Source organism: Numenius arquata, chromosome 1 (assembly GCF_964106895.1).
Source record: "Numenius arquata chromosome 1, bNumArq3.hap1.1, whole genome shotgun sequence".
Lineage (NCBI taxonomy): Eukaryota > Metazoa > Chordata > Aves > Charadriiformes > Scolopacidae > Numenius > Numenius arquata.
The window spans coordinates 75591243-75617167 of NC_133576.1; the positions used below are offsets into that span (position 1 = coordinate 75591243).

The following is a 25925-nucleotide window of genomic DNA, read 5'->3' on the forward strand; positions in this document are numbered from 1 at the left end:
CCATTCTAATAATATGGAACCTAACTTGAATCATATCACTGATGGCATTAATGTTACCTTCAGCCATTTTATCCCCTTTGCTGCTTTCTACTTTTTCCCTGTTCCACAATAGCATATTGTTGTGGTAAACTTTTCAAATTGTCAAATCTTTCATAGACTTTTTCCAGAGGTAAGCATAATTTAAATACTCGGAAATAAGCATCAACACCAACTAGCATTCATGTACGTGTAAACTCATATTTGTGTATCTGACTATTCCTGAACAGTAACAATTTCAAGCCTTTAAATCTAAAATTGCAATTCAAAATCTGTAAGTTTTATACATACAGACAAGCATGCATGCTGAATTATGATGAATTTTCTAACCCACTGACACTCAAGAGTCAGAATGTCTCATCAGGCAACATATTTTATCATAAAATATTAACATGGGTAACTAGTTGGATAATTTAGAAATTAGGCACTAGTCAGGCTTTAGAGCTTTATCAAGAAGAATTTGATTTAATGTCTGCAACAGAAGTAGACTAAAATTTCAAAAAGGAACCCAGTCAGAATATTTGAAATACAAATAATTTATGAAATGTGTTCAGGTATAAGAAGTCTAATTTTCAGGACTATAAATATAAGCTGATGCGGAGTTTTGAACATCTAACAGAGAATATAACAGTACCAGGAAAAGAAATGCTGTAGTGTACAGTTACGTCTAATGGAAATTCATTCTGTTCTTAGAAGAGCTCTTTCTAACAAGTGTTCTCTCAAATGCTAGAAGTTCATTTCCCTGACAGGTGTCACAAAGATATTATTTAATGGTACTTGAATATCGCATTTCTAGTGAACATATATATGTTACATATAGGCAACAAAATTGTGCCCAGTTTATTTTCTCTCACTTTTGAGGGTCTTTTCTAAAGCCATTCAAGCACTTTATAGCATAAACTGTAACAAATTTTCTAGAGCAGAGAGAGTCAGCAACAAAATGTAGGTTACAGAAAAGCATAGAAAAAAATAACAAATGCGAGGAAGCAAAAAGCCTACTTATTTTTTAAAGTTCATGGCTCTTTACCGCACCTCATATATCTTAATATACCTTATATTCCATATAAGTTCTTTCTTTTTTAAATACTTATGAAGTAGCAATAAAGAACATTTCTATCTATAGGTTTAAGCGATATTTTGACATAATTATAGGAAATATTTAACTGCTCTTTAACAGTTGAATTAAAGAACAGTGAAAGATGAAATGGATATCATGACAAATCCACAATAGTCTTACCATGTGAGTGCTGGTTGTCATTAGCTGAGGATAGGAAGAGAAGCAAGTAGCAAAAAGAAAAAAAAAGCACACAAATAAAATAGACCAAAATATCAATGGGTAAAATAAATAAAATGCAAAAGTTCTTAAAATTTGCATTCATGTGACTGCAAAGCAAGTAGAGATAGATTATTTTAAGCTGCCATACATAAAAATAATTAAAATATTAAAAAGCTTGTTATATTTAAGGTCTTTTATGATCATTCATAACTACTCTACCAACAGTCTTATGATACGTTAATCAGATACATGTTTGGCACGAAATAGAAAAGTTACTATGTAAATTCTGAACGAATGCTTGGAATTTACAATATATAGTTCTCCTAAGTTGTATCTAGTCCTATGCTTCTGTTTACTGATACACAGAATTCCTGTTGCATAGTTCAGACTTTGCTAAACAGATAACCCATCTATCTCACCATAACTCATAAAATAGTTATCATCTGTGCTGGAAATCTTGAAGAAAACAATTAAAACTTGTGTGTTCATAGCACACGACGTTAAAAAATCACCTTTGACTGACTGATCAAATCCAACACTAACCTGTCCATTGCTGGTCAAAATTGTGTTGTCAAACAAGAAATAGGCACCAAAGAAAAATACCACAGCATCAAACACTCCTAGGAATGTCCAATAAATAAATGCACGCCAGCGCAGCAAAGCATTCTTGGCAACATCTCTGTGTAAAAGAAAATATATTGCATTAATTATCAGCATGTTCAAAAAGCCTAGACAAATTATGTCACTCATATTGGTTTTTGAAGGAAAAGCAATTAAGAGACTGGATACCAGACCACCACATTACCACATAACAACAGTCTACTACTTCACATCCAAATCCCTCCTGAAGGTTTCCTCTTTTATTTTATTTAATTTTTACTAAATCCTTTTAACCGTTGCCTGTAATTCTGCCTATTTCAACTGTATGGTAAATTCTCCTGTGCTGCACCCTTTTACTTTTCAATCTTTTTACAGAAGGTATCTTTTTTCCAGTATTTGCTACGCATGTGACGATCCACTGCAGATTTTAAATGGAAACACTAGAGGTCTCTGGAGACTTTACTTTATTTCCCATGGGGTACTTTTATACAGAATATTGCAACAGAACAAGATATTAATTTTATGTGGAACATGCAAAGCAAGGATTTTGCAGCTCAGCTGAAGCTTCAAACCTTCAGCTGAAAGTTAAATTTGATTTCTGGAATGTTCCCCCCCCCCCAAAAAAAAAAATACAGGGATTGGTCAATAATAGAACTGTTCACTAGGATGCATTTTGTTTTACAGAAAAATGTAAATATTACAGCACACAGAATGAGTATATATCAACTTGGCATATATCCTAAGACATATGAGAGTAAATCAGCACACAGTTAAATGAAAACCCTGAGTTACAGAAACATTTACTACCAAACCAATACTTTCATCATATCACCATACCTTAAAACCTGTCTGATAACCATACGAAGTAATTTCTCCCTGCTGTTACCAACATACAGTGCAAAACCATACAGGGCTAACAGTAGCCTCATCTGGCCTAGAACAACTGCGTTATTGCCCCAAACAGCTTAGCAATAGACTCTGTTAGATATCAAAACCCAAACGTTTTTGACCAAATAAGCTCTGCTAGCTTTCAGAAACCAAAAAAGGTCTTCTGAATGACCATTTCTAAACTGAAAACATTTAAAATATAAAAGAGAAAAATAAAAATGGGGGGGTTCAAGTTTCAACAGTAATACCTTGTATTCCTCTTCAATTTCATAGGTAAAAACATATTACTGCATTGATTAATGCATAGATGACCTTAGGGCATCTACTAATACCTCTCAAACTATATACCATTACCACTCCCTGAAACGTACTGGTTTTACAGCTACAAGAATCAAAACTGGGCACTGTTCCTGATTTAGATGGCCACATACTGTTAATTAGCAAATAATGTATTTCAAATGGCTAAGAATCTAAACCAGTCACAGCTGCAATGCCCAGAAGTGACTAACAACATGGAGGCAACAATGTTGAACACCACACAGAATACATCCTATGATACAACACCCTACAACTCACTCTTCTCTTCTTTCTGAATAAAAAAAATGTATATAGAAGAAACTGTATGTTTTCTCTTTTTAAAATACTTCTGTTTCCCCTGGCTGAAGGAAATAGTGTGTACTAAAATAAATCATATTTTCATTTGTAGAACAATAATTTCTAATTTGGTCTCACTCACTAGTGTAGCAAATGAATGGTGTGGATTGCAGTACATAAATATACATGTAAAAATACATGTATATCTACTACATGTTGTAGTTCATAGACTCTGCACATGGTCTTCAACCCTTCTGTTGCAGTGTTGTCTGATGTTTTACCATAATGTTGTGATACAGACATCCTGAAGACTTTGATTATAATCAGAGATAGATATCACAATTGAACAGTCTTTGAGGCACAATGTATTAATTTTACCTGTACAGGGAAGGCTCTCTTTTGAGTGTGTCTGCACTGACATGTTGTTCCATTAGACCATACAAGAGAATAGGAAGGGAAGTGAAGCTGATATTGTACAGTGTTAGATATGCGGTATCGTATAAAGTCTGTAGATAGAGAAGAATTGAATCAGCTAATGTTAATTTTACAACATGACCCACTGCATGACACTTGATTTAAAATGAAAGAGTCAACTTCAGAAAAAAACAAAACTATATCCCTTCAGAATGGGGGCAAATATCCCCAAACAGCTGCTAACTGATATAAGACACAACTCTGCACTTGTACCCTATTCATGTCAATTAAAAGATTCATTTAACAGTCTGGTCCACATATAAGCCCCTCTTATCGTTTCAAGTGTAAGACCAACTCCACATTACCCAAACTGAACAACAGCAGATTCCTGTAGAGGCAGAAATTCCTCTCTGGCACATCCATCCCCCCTTTTCTCTCTTCCACATCTATACAACATGGAGACATGCAGGAAGGAAGGGGGAGTACTCCAGAGGTTCTTCAAGCTGTGAGTGACTGCAATGTGCTGTACAAAGAAACACCCCAACGTGTCTTTGATTCTTCTTCCCGCTGAACTATTTTTCCATGTATGTATCATCATTGTAACTAGCCCTCAAACTTACCACATCACCCCATAAAAAAAGAGCTGTTTATTTCCCAAAACCTATTTGGAGCTCATTTATGCCATAAAAATTGCTGTCAACCCCCCCTTTTTGATTCAGAATTGTATTTAGCACTTTAAGGAACAGGAAGTTAAACTAAGTTTTCATCAACACATGCTTTCATATCTAACTCCTAATAATGCTTGATAAAAACCTACAAAGTTTTCAGCAGTCATGTGAAATTAAAACCAAAACAGACCAAGAAAAATTCTGTTATTTTTACTCCTTCTGGAGCTTTCTTTTGAGACATTCCACAAATTCAAAGCAACAGAACTATTTTCTCCCAATTAAATCCTCCTCTTGTCCAATTTCATCCTGAAAACATAATCCTCCTTTTGTCTAAGTCTGGTCATACATTCTTTTGTTTTTTTCTCTCTCATTCAGAAGAAAGAGGTAGATTTTTCTGCCTAAATTATATGAGAGCAAGGGGGAAAAGTAAATAATGATGGCACTTTTCTGGTGAGCAACAGTTCACTTTCCCTATACCTTTTGTTTTCAACTAACTGAATGCCAGTATTTGTCTGAATTTTGCAATTCATACCTGTATACACCAGAGAAGCCTACTTCATTCTTCCATTTTCATTCTGAATTCTAAAAATGATCAACTAGTTTAATTACTTACCTTTCAGGATTGCCTCTGTCCATGTTCAATAACCTTAAACCTACCAGACTCTACACTTCCCACAGCATTTCACTTTGCACTGCCATTTCCAAATTTTGGGTTCCCGTATTCTTTAACTTTGAAAATAACATTGCTTTCATCATAATTCATAAAATTGATTTCTGTAACTTAACTGCAATTGCCACTGAAAACCATAGGAACCAAAAGTGATGCTCTTCCTTTTACAGTGTGTAAACTAACCTAGAAATTTTCTCAGCTTAACAGGCACAGTGCTAAAGGATCCATTTTTTTAAAAAAAAAGCCAAAGAAAAAATGTGTCAGTAAGAGGAAAAGAACAACTAACCTGTTGTGAAAACCCACAGAAGAACTGATATAAAAACTGAGGAAAAATGAAGCAGACATTCTGAAAGGCAAAGTGATACAGCCATCAAATGAAATATAAGTACTAATTTATATGCTATACAATGCTATAGCTATGTATATCATAGTTTTGTAACACTAGTAATAGTAAACACTGCAGGAAGAGCTGCATACATTAAACAACAACATTTTCATCTATGGTAGTACTGTTAAGAATAAAACCTAAAATATTTTGAAAGGAAACTTGTAAGACTACAGTTTCAAAACTCAAGGCCAAAGAATTTTGTGATCCAGGAGCACAGTTCAGTTAAGGCAAGGCAAATATGGCATGATTGCCAGTGGGACATAAAACGTGATAAGGAAGCATGGATAATCTGGTTAGCCTAGTTTCCAGCAAAGTAATTTTAAGATGTTTCTAGTTGTGACCCCAAATTTCATCCTCCCCTAACTACACATATAGTCAGACACTAAGACTGTGAATTCTCTTCTGAAGGTTCCTTTCTATAATCTTTCACTGCTTACTGAAAGAACTTTGATTGGATCCCAACATTTAGACATAACAGAACTGTCTAAACAAGGGGTTGCACATTATAAACTTTCTCCACCTACACTATCCCAATGAATTTAGAAACTAATGTAAATTAAGTTATGCTAAGTTCTCAAATACTATTTCCACCCTGATTTAAAAGGCCACTGTAGAGAGAACCCAGAAGGTACTGAAAACAAGTAGAAGAGTCTGTGCTGGAATTCGTAAGAAAGGGAAGAAAAAAAAAAAAGACAAGGCAAATTTTAAACATACCACAGATTATAGAATGTATCTATATAAAAGCTATTTCACTTCATGGTCTGGATAAAAACAATTATCCCATTTCAGCCTTGCATCTGGTACTCAACAACATCTCTTTATGGAATTATTGCTTTTTTTGTACCATTGACTGTGCAAACTGTATACAGTTAGCTATTACCATGTAAGTTTGTGAGATTTATGTAATTAGAACAAGCATTCTCCTACCTTATAAAAGAAGTATTGCACAAGTTCAGATATCCTAACGTAATAAAAATGCCCATGAACAAGCAACATTTTTTTCAAATGTTTAAATTTAGGTATTGCATAGTCACTGTTTCTCGCTGCTTGACGACCTTCTTTGCCAATGATTCCTTTGGAAAAAAAAAAAGTAATGAAGCTGGTTAATAACAGAATAACTATTTCAAAGACACAATTATTTGTAAAATTAGATAGTAATGGTATGATATTGATCTAGTAAGAGATCACCACTCTTCCTCATAAAATTCCCGGGGTAAATTCACTACAAGTTGTCTATAAAATGCATAACCTGATTCTTTGAGACTGCCAATTTTGAAGAATATTTTTTGTCATCCCATTTGAATTAATATTGTAAAAAACACACTTACCTATACCAACATGTGCTTCTAGAATCATACTGACATCATTCGCTCCATCACCAATTGCTAATGTGATAGGATGCTCCTTTGATAATTTAATCAATTTTACAATCTGGAAAGAAATAGTGTTAAAAAGTCTTCTCTGTAATCATTTGCTTATTTTGCATGAGCGTACAATTAATTAAAAACAACCAACACAGTTATATAAGAAATTCTGTGAAGGGACACAAAACCAATATTGCCCAATGCAACTACTATGCATGAAGATCACAGTAGTTTCTTCATATTAAAAGTATTTGCTCCAAATATAAAATAACATTTTTCAAATCCTTCCAAACTATTTTGAGAGAGATGGACAGGAGGAAGAGCAGAAGAAAAGAAGATGTTGAGATTGCTTAACGCTGTATAAGTGCATTAATAAATTAAAAGGTTCCCAGAGACAGAGCATACAATTTCAAAGAAATCCTGAAAAGTAAAGACTGAAAGCTTCTGCTCTCTTAACTGTGCTGAACTTTTTCTTACTATTTAAGATAATATGACTCTGTATACATCTAAACACTATTGACATATAAACTATCCAACATTTGCCTTCAAATCTCTCAATTATAAATGATCGCTTCTGTAAATTTGGTACTGAGTCAGCTGCAACTAAAAACTTCTACAAACTTCCAGACAGTTTGAGGCATGCTGGCTAAATACATTTGTTAAAATGAAAAAGGGCTACATATGCTCTACCTGAGCACTAAGAAAAAGACAGGACAGTTTGAAAGGAAAAGTGTATATTCCGATGTTTGTTTCCTTTAAAAGTTTTTCAGCTATATTGAGATGTTTCAGTAATGGAAGGATATATGTTTTTACTTGATACAAACTAGTATACAACAGTCAAGAAGTACTTAAAAATCATAATGCACACATTTTTCTGCCTGGATATTTCATTCTTGGCTTCCCACTTATGCTAAAAATAGGGAAGAAGTATCACTCTACAGTAATAAATAATGCAGGTTCTTGTAGTATCAACAGATTGTAGACTATTCAAAGCTTGTTAGGTTAAAAAGGAAGCAATTAGTTCAGTTCATTAAATATGTTCATTTATCAGCATATACCAACCATAAAATTTGCACAATATGTACATAAATCAAATTCAGGTGCACAGCTGGGTGCCATTTTAGCATACCATTATCTAAATTGCTTGCCAGTAGAAATTTTCCCCTCTCCCTTTTTTTTTTCGTTTTCCATTTTAGAAGATACAAAAGTGAATAATAACATTTTAAGTTAGCATAGTAAGTCATACAGAATATTAAATTTCAATATTGACATATGTGCAGAGTTAACAAACAATTATGAAATGAAATACAAACCTGTGCTTTTTGTAGAGGTGCCATTCGACAGCATAACACTGCACTGCAGTTCCTGCAAATTTCAAGAAAGAGCTCTCTGTAGTTAGCAGAGCTCCCATCTTGTCTTGGTTTCATTATTAATGATAAAGCTGCTCCATCAATAATTAAACCATAATCTTGCATATCAGTTGAAAGTCTGTTCAGGAATAAAATATAAACTAAGAGTCACTGTAAAATTCTCAGACATATTTTAAATTTGGCAATAATTCTTTTGTGAAAGTCAATTAATGAAAAAAATAATGAGTATGGAATACTGCAAAATTAATATACTTCTAAAGAAAACTTGTTTAGGACTGCTACTTAAGACATTTTAAAATTCTAGATTATGTTGAAAACATTTAGTGCTTTGCCAGTTGAAAGACAGAAACCTGATACCTCAGTGACTTCACCAACAATTATGAGTGTATAATTAACGACCTTTTCAGTTTGGTTTGAAAGGGCTCCAAGAACTGCAGTGAGGTAAACTGAGTTGCAGGAATAAAGTTAATTTTGTGGCACATTCCATAATATGGAGAAAAAGTTAAAGGGAAAGGGCTTTGGTACTCTGAAATCTACTTTGATGAGGAAAATAATAATATTTTATTCCCAAGGGTCTACATTCAAGGAAGTAAACCATCCTTTGAAGGAAATGCCTGAACAGACTTGTTGGCCTGGAGAGATAAGGCCACTGTCTGCATTCACAGTATGTATACTTCGTGTTTAATGTGGTGGCTAAGTCTAATAGAGGCATACCTGTAATTATAATGTTAAAATAGAATAATTATATATGTTATCTATAATATTACAATATATTATTACATATATTAATCTGTTACTGGTATACCTGTAATAATTTGGGCATTGCTAGAAGTCTAGCCGTGGTCACATGAAGCACAGTTTACCACAGTAACATGCTGAACAATGGGGGAAGATGGTCTGCAAGACGAGAGCAGTTTTCTGTGGCATCCAAACTACCTATTTCAGAGCACCCCTGCATTTGCCTGCATTACTCAGCAGCCCCAGGCTCCAGCTCAGCAGCGAGTGTTGGATAAACATACTTTGAGGTTTATTTGTGCTCCAGTTTCAGCACTCCAGGGTTATACTACTGTGTGTGGGTTTTCAACAAACGTGGTTTCACCAGGGCCAACGTACGTGGGGAAAAAGCATTTTCACCTTCACTACTAGAACACAAGCTATTTTTTACAAATAATAAAAAGTACTGTAACCTATATTTAGTAACAGTTCACAGATATTTTCAGCACTTTGTTACCAGTGGCACAACTAGGGCGATGCCGTTAGTATACAATGATATCAATGTATCAAATATAGTATTATGAAGTTCAGGCAATGTACTGAACGTTTGATGTATTATAGTGAAGGATTTTCAGCCTGAATTTGAACATCCAGGCAGAATCCTGCTACTACTATCTTAGCACGTTCTTCAACTCTGGAGCCAAAGACAAAAAATTCTGATGAGTCTTACCATGTAGAAAATTGGCCTTGCACATAAAGTTAAACAAACATGTTTAAACATACCTTGTAAGACCTGTGGGACTTAAGCTAAATGTGGTACAAATGACATAGAGAAATATGATTATTTAACTGAATATAAAAATGTTCTTGATTAGACCAACGGGGTTTAAAGTGTAAGGAGAGCTAAAAAAAATGCTCTGGCCCAGCGTTTCAAGCTGCAAGGCTAAGAGTACAGAAACTCTCTGCTCAAATAATATCACACATGCTTGTTGTTCCTTTACTTATTACAAATGTATATAGAAACTACTTACTAGGTGGTTCCACATTAAAAAGAAAAACAAATCAAATATGCACCATTATGTCCAGAAGACCAGCAACTTCCTTTCTTAACATTTTAAGATGATAAAAATGCTTTAAAATCCAACTCTTAGGTTTTTACAGTGGGAAAAAAAGAGCAAGTAAAGCGTACCAGCTACAAAGCTTCGAATAAGTAGCCTGATTTATTACCTGTATGAGATATAATTTACATTATACCTGGGTTTTTTTGCTTTTTAATGTCATTTTCTATCTCATTCCATGTTATTTTTCACTTCCGTATACACAATACCTATCCTTCTATGGATATTCAAAAAGTCAATGATTTCTTTATAATTTAGGCCACTTTAGGTATTTTTATGCACAGCAGAAGATTTGGTACTACGCTGTTGCCTGTCACCTGTCTGTAAATGTACATAATCTTCCCTAGAAAGAGAGCCACATATTGTTGCGCTCTGTGGCCTTGGTCTTATCAAGAAAGTCACATCACATACTAACTCTGACTACAAGAACGTAACAAATCTACTTCCTTTTAAAAAGTTAGAAACAGTATTTTGTTTGACAATCATTTTTTCCAAGAATAAATATTTTTGCAGTGGAAAAATACATAATTACGATGTCAGTTGTGATTTTTCTTTTAACAGTTAAAGCAATACCAGAAATAAGATAAAGAACCGTGGCTGTGAAAATTTAAACTTACATGGAAGAAATGTATACTTAATTGCTACACAATAATTCACATTTTAACAACAGAAACTGATACATAGTATGCTGCTGCTCTTAAAGTAATTGATCAATCATTTAATTGTTTATGAAACGCATAGAAGCCCATTCCTGGGCTTGTAAACTCAACTTTTTCCTTACCCTGAGAAAGTATCCCTGGTTAAGCTGCCATTGTGTCTTAGGACAGTTTTGCTTAGGTCAAAAAGCACATCGTGTAAACTCTGTTCCTCAATTTTCTTTGTGGTTAGCTCAAGTATTTGTGTATTTCTCCGGAAGAGTTTGCAAGCGTAGCAAGTAGCTGCAGCAGTCTCCATTTTGTCTCCTGTCAGAACCCAAACTTTAATTCCAGCTTTCTGGAGCGCCTCAATAGTGTCAGCAGCTTTTTCTTGTAGCCTGTGGACGACATAGATCGATAGATTGCTTGGAAATTAGAAATTCAGACATCCTTATTGAAAGGTTTCCATAACCAAATTAAAAATGTCAAGAAAAGTTATCAGATCTAAGAATTTTCCCAAAAATGTGAATCTAAAAATTATTTATAATTAGTTTTGACACTTTCAAAGTGCTCAAAGTTTCACCTTTCATTTATATAGCCTAAAAGGCAAGATGCTTCATTCCCCAGACAAGTACTTCAATTAAAACATTTTCAGTGCTTTCAGCTAATGACAAACAGTTGAGTACTGCTGAGTTACTAAAGTTACCTCCCAGTTTTAACAGACAGTTTTTGAATTTTAAGACCTAAAGATCCTTCCTTCATTTCCTCCATACCCATTTTATAGTTCTTTCCTCCAAAACTTTTTCCTACAATTTGTTCAATAAAGTTTTACATGACCTGCATGTAAATGGCTTGAATATACTGATTTTTGTATGCTTAACTATTGTTACTAGCTTACTAAATTATAAAGTTACCAAGTGTAACTTCAGTAAGCTAAGGGTATGGAACTGATTCAAATAAAAGGTTTTTCAAATAAATCTCTAATCCAGTAAAAGAGTTACAATAAGAGTCTTCAACTGCTTTGATAACATCACTAAACATAAGAAACTAAGAAATGTACTAACCGATCTTCAACAGCTGTAGCACCAAGTAAAATAAAATCTCTTTCTATCTTCTCATATGCTTCTGCCAATTTCTTTTCCCGATCCTGGAGGGCCAGCTTTGCATTCTGAAGCAGCTTCTGTGCCTTGCTATATTCTTCTGCTGTGAGTTTTTTATATGCAACACACAATGTTCTCAGTCCCTCCTAAAGAACATAATCAAAGAAAAAACATACCTCTTAGAAAACTCTTCTTAGACTTCTTGCTGGTGTGTATGCAGGAGTATTTGAAAATTTGCAATGATTTTAGTATTAACATGAAGAATCCCACAACTCATTTTTATAGTGAAGTAAGTATAGTATAAAATAGTACAGTATCATCTAGACTAGAACATGGGTCAGCTTGATTCTGTGCTGCCCTGGAAGCAGTTACTTCCTGAGGGACAAACCTCAGTCCTCCAAAAGAGAAACAACTCAGCTACCCAACTGGATGTATAAGATTACCAGGAACAGGAGAGTCAAGGTAAAGGTTTCCTTCCCTATGTGTACAATTAGGCAGGATGAGTCAGAATAAATAACAATAATATAAATAGTAGCTCTGCAAAGTCTGATGTTGATGCTGTGTTGCAGCAGAGATAGGGACAAAACATCACAGAGGGTATTGAAAGTGAAAATCCAACTGTGCCATTTTAGTCAAGTGTGGGTGTTTCAGACTGGATGAGACTTCTGGACTGTGTGATGAATAAGAAATCGTGTATATGGACTGTGTAAGGCGGGTAAAAACTGCTGTAACACAGAAAGGAAGTTTTGCCACCACAAACGTATTGCCTCTCACAACACTTTATCTTCATAAACTTTAATCCAGAAGGTCTTTGTATAGTTACTTATTACCTATCCAAGAAGGAGAAGTATTAAAAAAAGCTCCCTGACCCCTGTACTGAGAGGGGCAGGTGTCAGGTGCTGCCTGGATCTTCTTTCAGAAGCTTCTGTATGTAGGAGCCAGCCCTATTTCTAATTATCCAGGATGAAGAGACTGCTGTTGGCCTGGATTTCTCTCTTGACAGACATTGGATAGATATGATACGTAAACACTTATTTGAGTTTCATTAGCCTCCTTCACTTGTAATTATGACACAGCTGCTTCATATAGTAAAACTTAGCAAACACTTTGGCAAAGAGTTTTGAGGCTTCCCTTCAAAACAAAAGCTGGTAACACTGCTTTTCACATACCAATAATAATACTTTGTTTTCAATTTGAGTACTGGATGCTAGCAAATTTTATCCTATTTATAAGACTGGCAGTTATATTCCATTGCAATAGGTTCTGCATATTTTTGGACACAGCAAAATTCATTATTTTATAACTGCAAATATTACCTTTTAGGTGAAACCAAGTTCTGAATTTTTTTTTAAAGGTGCTTAGGCAGCTCATAGCTCATTTTAGGAAGCAAAAACGTTAAGTATAAGGATGATCACTGCACTGTTTCCCCATGAGAAGTGCATTTGTTGCTACACTGCGGTCTAATGGATTTTCTCTTTTAACAGCTTGTAAAGCAATCAAAGGCAGCAAATCCCAATTGCTATGGCTGGGGACTCAAAACCAGGGATGAGATTTTCAGTGAAGTTTTTCACTTTTCTTCCATTTATTAATTAATTCAATCCACCACAGTGCCACACTAAAAAGCTAATTGATGAACTCTGGTATAACCTACAGTTGTGCATATCTAATGCACTCCTATCTCACCACATCTACCATTTGGAAGATAGATTCAAGTAAGGGTGTAACACAGATTGCTACCCATACGGCCTGTGCGTGCGTTAGCATAGAATAACCTCAGTGCCTGGGAAGACCAATCTGTTACTGGATCAAGCAGGAGGTGAGAAAAATTAGTATTTTTTTGACACCGGTATCACGTGAAGAGATGAATAAAATGGAATCTTACCACTGCATTGCGTTCAACTCTGGATCGTATTTGGTCAATTTTGCCTTCTTTAACTCTAGGAAATATGGAAGAATCTGCTCCTTTACAAAACAGAAATATATCACCTAAAAGAGACAGCATATGTAATTCAAAATGGCCAAATGTATCTTTCTTCAAAAAAATCATCTAAATTACTACGTCTTCAGAAAGATTACTTCCAATTTTTTTTATAACATTTGCACTCACACTGGTACCCAGTCTCCTTTTTTTTTTTTTTAATAAAGAAAGGCACAGAGACTTTGATTAATGCTTAACTCTTTGATATCTGGTATAAATTCAAGGGAAACAAAAACATCTAAGAAGAAACAGAATGTGACAGCCCTACCTGTTGAAGATTTAACAATCACACTCATTCGCCGTCTCACAGAATCAAAACTCAAAACCTCTAATAATTCAAATCTGAAACAGAAACAGAATATTTTTTAAACAACTCTGCTTTTTCAGATACCTAAACTGATTATTATGACTTCAAGCATATCAGATAAAACATGACTTTCTAACATGGAAATTTATATTTAATACTATGGAATATGGAACTAGTACAGAAAGAAACAACAATAATAAATAACAAAAAATAATAATGAATAATAATAAATACTAATAAATAAGGGAGGCCTCCAGCTCCTAATTACTTGAAATAGAATTTGCCTGCAGGCTGTTCCTAAGTATCTTTGGATGTATAGTCTATATAATTCATTTAAGCGGAAGACTAGAAACCTTGCAGTAGAGCACTCTACTGCTTATAAGTATGTAAATTTCTACCTATAATACCTAGACACAGCCTTAAAACTTTAAATGTGTATGTATTTACACAGAAGTCTTTATTTAATATTTTGCTGATTTAGACCATTTCTATCTCCCAAAACTGCCCACCTAATTTCATGAATGTTGCTCAAGTGTTGGCAAGTTATTCAAGTGAAAAAAGCATTTCTTTTTACTGGTTTTATATTTGCCGTTGTTTTTACGATTTATCCCATGTTTCTTTCCTTTCTAGGAGGAAAAATGAACAAGTTCCTGTTGTACTGTTTCTGTATAATTCATCAGTTTATATACTTTTATCATTTACTCTCTTACCTATTGCCTTTTATGTAAGAGACCATCTCTTTTTCCAGTACAAAAATAAGTATCCCCAATCACTAATCCCAAACTCTTCAGGATTCATCTTTGTTAATGTTTTGCTTATAAAATAGATCCACTTATTTAATTAGATTGTTCAGTTCTAAGCCCTTACAACAGCCTGGAATTCAAATTTGCGCAAGGCCACAGTGTATATTTCATTAAAAGTTACAACAGATTCTAACAAGGCGCTGGATCAGGCCTATGTCTACAAACTATGATTTTGGAGAAGATTCCTAATTACTGTGGTTTCATAAATAACCAAATTATACTGACTCCAGTTCTTATGAGTTGAGATACAAAAGACTGAAGTAACCTGTGAGAAAAATCCTCCATATTCCCCTTAAAGGAGTAAAAATACCAGGAGGGTTCCTATATTTGTGTCTGAGAGTGCCTGTGTAGATAGCAGAGTACACATCCAGATACACAATAGACTTAACCAGGAAGCTAAGTTACATTTTCAAAAGTATGTACATCCCATTGAACAACTGTAATACTTAAATGTTATTCAAAGTTTCCCTCATATTATAGTCTACAAAATTTATTCTACATGTCAAAGGAAAATAACACAAAAAACAGTACCTGTTTTAAATTTTCTTTGAACCAGCTATAGAAATTTATTCTACATGTTACCCCCTCCTGTAAATTATACAGATTATTTGTGAACAGCAAATGGGGTACATACCATTTTCTATTAAGAAAAAATTATTTATCATATAAAATAGGAAAGATACCCATAGTTCCTAAAATTCTTAGGAACTACTAGATTAAGTCATGAACCACTACATCACACTTTTGTTGTTATATTAATATTTCATATTGCATATACTGTCAAATTAACAGACTAAGTGAAAATATAAAACTACAGGGTCTATTTAAAATTATAAATATTAGTAGATCTTTTTTTCCTACCAAAATGTACAATTTCTGAATTTTCCAAATTAAAAATTAATGTATAGGGAAAGAATGATTTATTAAACACATGAATAAAAATTCCTCTCATTAGTCCATTTTGTTATATTTCTAACCACTCACTTCTCTAGGTTATTTTCCCGATTTAAGATCTCCATAAAATTGTCCTTCAGCCTTAGATAGGTGTAACCAAGTCTGCAAAATGAAACACACATCAAGAGGATGAATACAACAAATATGTAATTATCCAGTATAAGCATGTCCTAAGGATTTAAGATTGAGTTTATCTTCTGAAAAAAAACCCAAACTTTTTTTTTTTGATTTATGAATATGAATAATCATGAACGTATGTTAAGAAAATCATCACCTTTAGATGACTTGGTGTTTGTTAGTAGGATTTCTGTGCTGAAAACAATTTTAAACTTCAGTGATTAGGATCTCCAAATTAAAAAAGTATAACACCTAATTACACACATACCTCTGTATTCCCTCAACTAAAGCAACTTCATCAGGTGATGATGATATATATATGCAAGATCTTCTTGAGAGCTGGTTCTTCTTCAACCCATCTACGCTGTCATCATCTTTTACCTGAACTGTGTGGCAAAGACAAAGAGCTCGGAAAAATAGTTCCTCCCTCTCCTAAAAAAATAAAAGAAATGTCATGATGTGTTACCACTTTCAAGTACTCCTTTGAAAACTTTTCTTTTTTTTTTTGGAAGGTTAGCAGTGTCACTGATTACGACTGTATTATCAGGTAAAGACAGCGTCACAGGTCACCTGCCTTTTAGAGGGAGCCAAGTCTTTCCCAGCATTAACCACACAGCTGTTAGTGCCATGCAAGTCAAACCACTGATGCCCAAAAAAGACTCTGCACATTTTGCCTCCTCTGAGGTCCCAGATGCGGCTAAAGGATTTTTTCTTTACTTTTGTTTAAATTTTAACAACCTGTATTAAATACTGGACAAGGAACAATTTTAGAAGTCCTGAATCCAGTCAGAGGGACGCAACACCTGGAGCACAAGTGTTTACAGATTTCAATTTCTTACGCAGTTTTAATACCTCTCAGAGCTATATAAAATAAAAAAAGTGCAGGCACTTTGGCAGCTGCAGCCAACAACTTCTGTGAAGTTTCAGATGATTTGGTAATAACAACTTATCAATTTCTTTTTTTCTGGTTTAGGGATCACACCAGAAAGAGATTTCTATTTAATGGATAACTGGCTGTGTTCTAACTGTATCTTTGTATCTTAATCTTATTCTTCTTTGCTGTTCAATACAAACTGTGTCATTGCAATTCCAAGATAAAAACACGGTGTACCTCGGGACCATTGTCTGAGGGCTGTGGGTGAGAGCCATAAGGCTGTTGAATTACACCGGTATATTTTAAGGGGCCTTGTTTTGCTATAGTGAAGGGTATGGACAAAGTATGACTTGTGACTGTATTGACATATTTAAAAAAATACTGTCCTTTGGCTATGATTATCCTGCCCATTTACACACTGCTCATCGGTTGACATTTGAGGTCTCCTTAACCTTCAACTAACTTATTTTGCTTTACACAGCAAAAGCACCACAGCACATATATGATGTTTGTAGCACAATTCAGAAGTCACATTTAAGAGTAAATTAATTTGATCAAAAACCATTCTCTAGCCGCATCTTCACTCAGTGATGATTAAGTTAGTGTTTGCATTGAGCACTCATTTTCCCTCTTGAGGAGTTTCCTGCCTTGTTTTCCCTACTCTAGCTAATGTTAAATGGAAACCAGGTATTATATTTCTTTAGCTATTAACCAGAGAAAGTTCTATTTCAGGGTTTTTTATTTAATTCTGTTTTACAGCTGCAGTAAGTTGGGAAATTTCATATTAAGCATCTAAATCTTACTCTGAACTAGGAAAGGAAAATGTTTATGTTGTGATGCATTTCCTGCAGATATCTACTTTGATTATTTAAATTGAAGGATGTTATATTTCTAATATTCCCTTCATTAGCATAGTTCAATTTCCACGTTTTATTTCAAAAAACAAGAACCTACAAAGAGTCATCATACCTTTCCACTTCCTCCTGGAGAGGAATCGATCATATCAATTCCCGTACAATTGTGGAGAATTTGGCCATTGCAGATAACATGTGGTACATAAACATGCCCTTCAATGCAACATTCTACAAATTCCATGTTGTTCTCAGTTAACGTTCCTGTTTTATCTGTGAAGACATACTCAATCTGCAAATGAGCACAAATTAAAAACAGCAGGAATATGAACAGAGATCTTCCAAAGTCTCTTAACATAACTGAGATTATTACAGGGTTACACCTTCCTTTAAAGATCCTTATGCAACCTCTTTCAGAAAAGGAACAATAATTTATTTTGGGAATTACCTTCCACAGAAATGTGGGCACTGAAAGATTGCTCATACTCTAGTATGCTAAAAAGCTATCATTTGCCTCATAACACACATAAATAATGTGCTTAACCTCCTTTCACGCTTCTCTCAAGCTCCTTTCTGGTTTTTAATATCTTTCTTGCTGCAAGACAGATATTCATGGAAACAAAATGCATGCAAGTTCCATTTCCTGGGGATCATTAATGTACGTGTCTGGATTTGGATCTGTTACTGTCAGAATGGTCCTTAGGGTAAGATCAGAATTCTCTACTACAATTATGTTAGTGTGAGGACTCTGGACTAATGGTCACAAACACTTATACACATGTGCACTGTTATTGCCCTGGAAACATTCCTTTTGTTTAATTTCATTAATTTTATCTTTTACAATGAGCCCCAGCACTTAAGGATAACAACACATAAAATAAAACCAAAATCTGAACTATAAACCAGAACAGCGAGAAGACACAAGCTCAATTTTGGATATTTGATATTGGTATTGTATACAGACTGCATGTATATATTTGATAAACTGGGAGCACTATGGAAGGTTAGGAATTAAACACTGGAAGTAAGCCAATTATTTACTATTCATCAGCTTGTTTAACAAACTTCAACATTTACCACACGCATCAAACAAAATAAAAAATGAATTTTTGTTCTTTTTGTTCTCTCACTTCTTCTAAAAGAAGTTATTAAGTATTTGAACTTTCCTCCTAGACTGACTTTTCTAATATTCATTAATCTGAAAAGGCAATTTGCCAGTGGTTTGTTATCTGTGGATTTAATACCCATATTTAACTTTTTTCTAAGTGGACAGGATTTAGATTAATTTCTTTCATCTCAACTCCTATATTCAGTTTCACAATACATTTATAAAGGATACAAAATGCTACCAAGCAAAGGTCCTTTATTCATTCAGTGTGCTGTTTTGGGATCAACACCCATTACACAAAAAAAGAAATACAGCATCTATATCACTATGACACTCTTTGCTACAAGCACAAATAATGATTCACAATCAAAGCCTTAGAAATACAAGGTAGAATATCTTTCAAAAATGTGAATGCAAAATATACTTCATTGGATTGGTACTGATAATGTCAGGTACTGATGAGGCTTCCATTTTTGGGATGATGCTTAATTAAGTAGCAGAAGTTATTTTTTGTAACAGAACCACAGAGTGGTTAAGGTTGGCCGGGACCTCTGGAGGTCATCTTGTCCAACCCCCAGTTCAAGAAGGGACACGTAGAGCCAGTTGCCCAGAACCACATCCAGACAGCTTTTGAATATCTCCAAGGAGGGAGTCTCCACAGCCTCCCTAGGCAACTCAGTCACTGTCACAGTAAAATAGTGTTTCCTGATGTTCAGACAGACTCTTCTGTTTCAGGTTGTGCCCGCTGCCACTTGTCCTGTCACCGGGAACCACTGAAAAGAGCCTGGCTCTGTCCTCTTTTCACTCTCTAGGTGCTCTCTTCAGGTATTTATGTATATTGGTGACATCCTCCCTGAGCCTTCTCTTCTCCACTCCCCACCCTGTCCTCACATGAGAGATGCTTAAGTCCCTTCATCATCTTTGTGGCCATACATTGGACTCATTCCAGTATGTCCATGGCTCTCATGTACTGGGAGCCCAGAACTGAACACAGTACTCCAGGTGTGGCCAAGCCAGTCTAGAGTAGAGAAGGATCACCTCCCTCCATTTGCTGGCACTACCTTGTGTAATGCAGCCCAGTACACCATTCACCTTCTTTGCCCTAAGGGCACATCGCTGGCTCACGTTCAACTTGGCCTGGAGCAGGATCCCCGGGTCCTTTTCTGACAAGCCGCTTTACAGCTCGGTGGCCACCAGGGTACACTATGCCCCATCATCCAGACCATTAATGATCAGGACTGGACCCAGTATTGAACTCTGGTGTACACCACTGGTTACTGGCCTCCCACTGGACTTTGTGCAGCTGACCACCACCCTCTGAGCCTGGCCATTCAGCCAATTTTCAATCCACCTCACTGTCTGCTCATCCAGACCACAATTCATCAGCTTCTCTATGAGGACTTTATGGAAGACAGCGTGGACTTACAGAATAATAAAATACTTAGTATCTCCTTTCATCCAAATAGATATGTGTCTCTGAAAGCTTAATTACTAGCCTGGCTATACAAAAATAAAGAAACACACCATCTTATTTTATTTGAAAACCTATGAAAACATTTTTACTTTGTAGAGAAGTACATATAAATTTTTGTATGTACGTACATGTATCTGTGTCAAGGTGACAACTTTCTTAAGACAGAACACTGAAGATAGAATTTCTTTTGGAAAAGGACAAGGGACAGTCAATCATTTTACTGGGTATGGAGATTTGGCGTCAGTCTAGCCAGACAAAAAAGGTTTTTTACCCTAACTCTTTTTTCCTGACTTTTACTTTAAGGAAGTTAGATACTTATATAATCTCCCTCTATAGTCAATGGAGAGAAATCATTATCTTTCTAAACTGTTTATCTTTTACTAATAAGTAAAACTAATTGACTTCCACTGTCCAGCTGAGAAATTAGGATATTTGACTCTGAAAACCAAAAGACCTCAAATTCTATTTTTAAAATTATTCAGGACTTAAGAAAATGCACACTAAGCTGCAAAAAAAAAAAAAAAATCTGATGTGAAAATTAAAAAAAATAAATTATGGTAGAAATAGTTGAGAAATTTATCATTTGATGAAACTTACTTGTCCCAACTCTTCATTGAGGTCAGAAGTATTCACCAGCGGTCCTTCACCTGTGTCCTCATCAAACATTTCCTCATCCCATGTAAGAAAATAAGAACCAAGAAATTTCTGCATTTCCACAGTGACATACATGGATACAGGAATAATGTAGTTGAAAAGAACCATGAATGCAAGGAAGTCTGTAAAAGCTTGTAGAAACTGCCAAAGAAAGAAGATGAAAATATTGATTTTTATGTACCATCAAAAAACAAAAGGTGACTATATACATTTGCAAATTATTTTTTTTTCTAATAACTTTCAAACAGTAAGCACACCTTTAATAGCTCACAGTTCGGCACAGGATGTATATGTTTGTGATTTATAACATCATAACCAATTTGGCATGAAGAAAAACTTTAACTTTGTATTTTTCTTTACAGACATACAGGTGTAGAATACAGTTACATAACCTTGTTGTAAAGTTTTGGAGCAAGTAACAAAAGTGATTATATACAAATGATGAACATCTGTATGAGAACAAGGAAAAAAAAATGTACATTCACAAATTACCAGAATACCATAAAACTAAAGGCAGCATTTCGTTAATAAATAAAGGGTTTCCCTTCCTTGTCTCAAGGCAAACAGAATGACTTGGCTCGATTTTTCCACTGGTGGAGACTGACTGGAGGTATAGGCAACCTGCTAAGCAGGTTGAGATAGTGTTATTGGTGGTAAGAAAAATATAGAACATGCCTGGCTACTGTGTGCTCATCATGCATTTAGGGTAAAGAAGGAAATTTTCCCGTAGTTTGATATGAAGGTTTTGGTGAAATAAGATTATGTTTTCTGTAGTGCTGGGTTCAGTTCATTACTTTGGATCATCTGTGAATCCGTTCTGGACTATGTCCTTGCTCCTGTAAGGACACTGGACACTGACAACTTGTTGCTGGTCTCTACCACTCATGGCAGCGTTACAGGGCTATATGAAACTAAGCTTTTGAGAGATATTTTTACAGAAATCCCTATGGCAGATTCTTTTGATTACGTCCATTATATGATTGCTAATAGCTGTGGGACTCCTTTCAGTCCTGTATTTCTCTGCAAAAGGTCAGTTCTTTAGTAATTCACATAAATGACAAGAAACTCCAAAACACTTTCATGAGGCTTTCTAGACTAAGACAGTATTTTCTCATCAGTTAAATTCACACATACAACTTAAGTGCAAAAATTTAACATACAAGCTTTCTGCGAATATACTGTCACTGTTGTTAGCAAAAAAGCAACAATTTATGATTGGTAAGTAAGCAGGCTGTATATACTTTTCTAGTAGGATTCTTATGAATTAAGTGCTTAGTGAAACTTTTTTGGTATTTTAATTTATTTCCATACCAAATTTCTTTTCCTTTCTGGCTCTGTTTTCTGATTATACCATGGCTCATCACGAAATGGTTCACTCTGCCAGACATACTTCAGGACAGTATTTATTAGTGCTTTACTGATGAGAATGCAGAGGTATACAATAAGGAATACATTCATTGATCTAAAAAAAATAAAAAGCAAAATAAAAATTCCATTAGCATATTAACTACATAGTTTATTAAAAAATGTTATACATGTGCTTCAGCCTAACATTTTCTGCAAGTCTAACAGTGCTACGATGTTAAATAACTTCTCCACAGTGTTTTCCCAATGAAGAAAAATATTATTGAGGACCGTTTTCTATTTAAAATGTTAACTGCTATAGTTGTTTCAAAAATGTGTGTGATGCATTACCAAGCCTAGTACACTAGTGGAAACAATAGCACGGATGGATTCATAACAGAATAACCAGGCTTGTACCTGCAGACCTTTTTATGCCATTTCTTTGAACCAATATAAAAACACTCAAATAAGTACGTTTATTGAAATATAAATCTATCGAGAATATTTTGCTATGTAGCTGTAATGCTTTAACTCTTTCTAGACAGATCTAAAAAAAGAAAGAGCAAGAAAACTTCACATTTAAAGTTATATTTAGATTAATGATAGGAATGAAGTAAAAGCCATGAGTTGTACATCAGTAACGACAGAAAGAGATATATCATCATTGCTCAGTCACTGCATAAGAAAAGGCTGTCAGCTGGTCAATACATCTTGCCGTAATCAATAACATCTTTTTTTCTTTTTTTTTTCACAAGGTTGGACATCTTATTCAGAGCTGATGATTTCAGATAGTGGAGCAGAACTAGAAAATAATCTCCATTTTAAAAAATTAAGTAATCAATGCCAGCTCATCACTTGAGGGTAGCAGTGTCTTCCTTTCCCATCATCTATGCCTTGGAAAACATGCCACAGATGGGCTTTTTGTTACTGCAGTTGATCCAAAGTCAAGTGCATCAATAGTTATTTTTTCTGAATTCAAGACTGAATTGCAAGAAAAAGGGATGTTAGGATATTGGAAGTACATAGTCTCAGAAAAGTGTCAGTAGGCGTACTCAAACCAGTGAAAGGAAAATCTTCTGGAAGAGCAGCAAAACACATCATATCTTATAAAGATAAGAATAACATTAAGGTGGCTTTTTTTTTTTAACACTCAACATTTAATAATTATTCAGTACTGAGAATATCACTTATATGGCATTATATGATGCGTTTTGTAAGTAAAAAATGATACACACAAAAAAGCAAATTTTAAGTCCCTCTATCTCTTTTTTAATTTAAATCAATGCAAGACACAGCTTTATCAAGAAAAAAAAAAAATCCCCTTTTTGTCACCATTCAAGCATGCAGTTTTCCACACCACCCCAAAAAAAATTAGAAATTTTACTTTTCTACAGCAGATCGCTTCTGTGATTTTGCCTGATAATTTAATGCCATCTTAGTTTCCATGCCAGTGTAGATAGCAACACCTGAAATTAGACAACTTGTTTTACTAAAGATTGCACAATACAGTAACTTAATAAAAGCACAATTCACTAGATTATTATACTCTGTCATTTCTTTAATTCCCTGTAGTCTGAAGAAAAAGAACAAAGATTTGGATGATTTTCAAAAATTAGAAATGGCTTTAATACCTTGGTTCTTAGAGGGAAATTTTAAGCAGCACTTTATCCCATTCCAGAGTCACAGTTCCCAATTGCTAAAATTTGCTGTGTATTAAAGCCAAACCAAAGCTGGGTTTTGAATATATCCCCTTGCATTTTTAAGTTATTTTTTCTGGGTTTAGTTTTATAATCCAGGTCATACATTGTAGGAGAAAATCCAGGTAGGGCTAAACTACAGGGTACATCCAAGAAGAATAAAAGGCAGCCACCGATTTTGCTTGCTTCAGGAAAATCTAATAATTCATGAAAACAGCAATCTTTTATATTACCAATTTCTTGTTGATAACAGAGATTGAGGGGCTAAACTTCAGAAGATTAAATACAACAACTGAAAGAAGCTGTAAACAAGAAGATGGATTTTGAGTACTTATTAAACCAGTGCAACTGTACATTGTTAAAATAAAATAATGTAGGTTATGGATTGTGCTGGGGTAATGGTGAAAACTCTATGTGCAGAGCAGAAACAACCACTCATATTAGGAACATCTCTGCCCGATATACAAGTCAACAGAAATATTTAAGCCATCCTCTGAAGTTTATAGAAATACTTACTACAAAACTAATTATATTAGTTCATCTATTTTAGATTACAATTAAAAGCAAAGACAGCAAGTTTAAATTATGACATACTTTTTACGCTCTTTTTGGAGAAAGAGTTGCAAGATTTTTGGTATTTTAGGCTAAGTGGTTCCCAGCTATCTATGATTTTTCTTGGGAGTAGGGAAGTTGTAAATGATAGAGGATGACTTGTATCCTTGTCCTTTTTGTCACCAAAGAGTGACTTGTAACAATAGAACTATGACTCCCACTATGCTTTCTTGAAGAATTTCCAAAAAACATATCTCAGTTTGTGCTTCCCATTTCTACTAAAATGTTCAAAATATTTCATGAACAAACACAGTTCATGTACACAAAATACTTTGGCTAGCAGCAAGTCTAATTTTGATCAGGAACTGTTTAAGTAGATTTTTGTTTTTATAAGCCGTATTTCTATCTGGTTGGGTTATCTGTCTGTTCTGACAAATAAGCAAAAGAGATTTCACATTTTTTAGCAGCTCATTAGCTGCTTTGGGACAACAACATTAATTCATAGTGCTTGTTCAAAAGCCATGTATTTGCATGAAAAATTTGAGTCACCTTCACTAATCCTTGAACACTAAACTAGAAAATCCCTCTCCCAAAAATCTCTTTAGTCATTGTACACAGTTACGTTACTGCAATTATAGCAACAGTAAACCTTATAAAAAAGTTGTAGATCAAATGATTCAATAGAAATCATATGCTCAGTAGCAACTGTAGGGTTGTAACCTTGTTTGATGCTTTCTTATTACTTCGGGGTCCATTTAAATAATCAATAGAAATACTTACCAAAGATTTTTTCTGTATTCTTTAAAGTGGCTCCTCTAAGAAGCAGATTTTCAGACCCTAATGGCCTGCAAAAGATAAGTATTACAAGATATTTAGAGAGAAACAGCAGACCTTAGTGGAAGCCTCATAAAAGAGGCAATTAGTTTTACTCAAATATTTTATTTGGTGTAACAAAATTACTAGGCAGAATTTAAATCTTTTAAGTAAAAATAAATAAATTAATAAATAGATGCCTAAAATCAAGCTCATAATTTCACAATCTAAGTCTTAAACCAATGCATCTAAAACCCACATCTGCAGGTACCACATACCAAAATAAAGACTCATCACCCAATGAGTGCTTATTTTTAAAAATACTGACTCAAGTCTGTTTTAGGTTTATATAAACTATAGTGTCCTGTATGTTAGAATTACTTATTAAGGACAACACATTCTTCCATTTTATTTTAAGTATAAATGGTATACAAGAAATTGTTTGATACACACTATATGCTTTTCAAAGCATAAAGTATAATATAGGTAAAAAAAATTATTGAGAAGCAGGGGGAATTAACGTAAGGAGCCCCATGCAGTTTAAAATATTATTTTTGGAGCATG

The 25925-nt window shown here is 34.5% G+C and overlaps 1 protein-coding gene across 1 annotated transcript in view; it reads right to left on the minus strand.

The window, feature by feature from the left end:
* ATP11A (ATPase phospholipid transporting 11A) overlaps nucleotides 1-25925 on the minus strand; it is a 57258-nt gene that overhangs the window by 12661 nt on the left and 18672 nt on the right. The window contains exons 8-25 of the mRNA XM_074149603.1: nucleotides 25329-25393; nucleotides 23684-23765; nucleotides 22267-22417; nucleotides 20899-21096; nucleotides 17838-18011; nucleotides 16263-16426; nucleotides 15908-15979; nucleotides 14082-14155; nucleotides 13718-13821; nucleotides 11800-11981; nucleotides 10882-11133; nucleotides 8212-8386; nucleotides 6863-6965; nucleotides 6462-6607; nucleotides 5433-5492; nucleotides 3773-3900; nucleotides 1856-1991; nucleotides 1274-1297 (exon numbers count right to left, since the gene is read on the minus strand). Of these exons, the coding sequence (XP_074005704.1) occupies nucleotides 1274-1297; nucleotides 1856-1991; nucleotides 3773-3900; nucleotides 5433-5492; nucleotides 6462-6607; nucleotides 6863-6965; nucleotides 8212-8386; nucleotides 10882-11133; nucleotides 11800-11981; nucleotides 13718-13821; nucleotides 14082-14155; nucleotides 15908-15979; nucleotides 16263-16426; nucleotides 17838-18011; nucleotides 20899-21096; nucleotides 22267-22417; nucleotides 23684-23765; nucleotides 25329-25393 (2290 nt within the window). The remainder of the gene's footprint in view (nucleotides 1-1273; nucleotides 1298-1855; nucleotides 1992-3772; nucleotides 3901-5432; nucleotides 5493-6461; nucleotides 6608-6862; nucleotides 6966-8211; nucleotides 8387-10881; nucleotides 11134-11799; nucleotides 11982-13717; nucleotides 13822-14081; nucleotides 14156-15907; nucleotides 15980-16262; nucleotides 16427-17837; nucleotides 18012-20898; nucleotides 21097-22266; nucleotides 22418-23683; nucleotides 23766-25328; nucleotides 25394-25925) is intronic.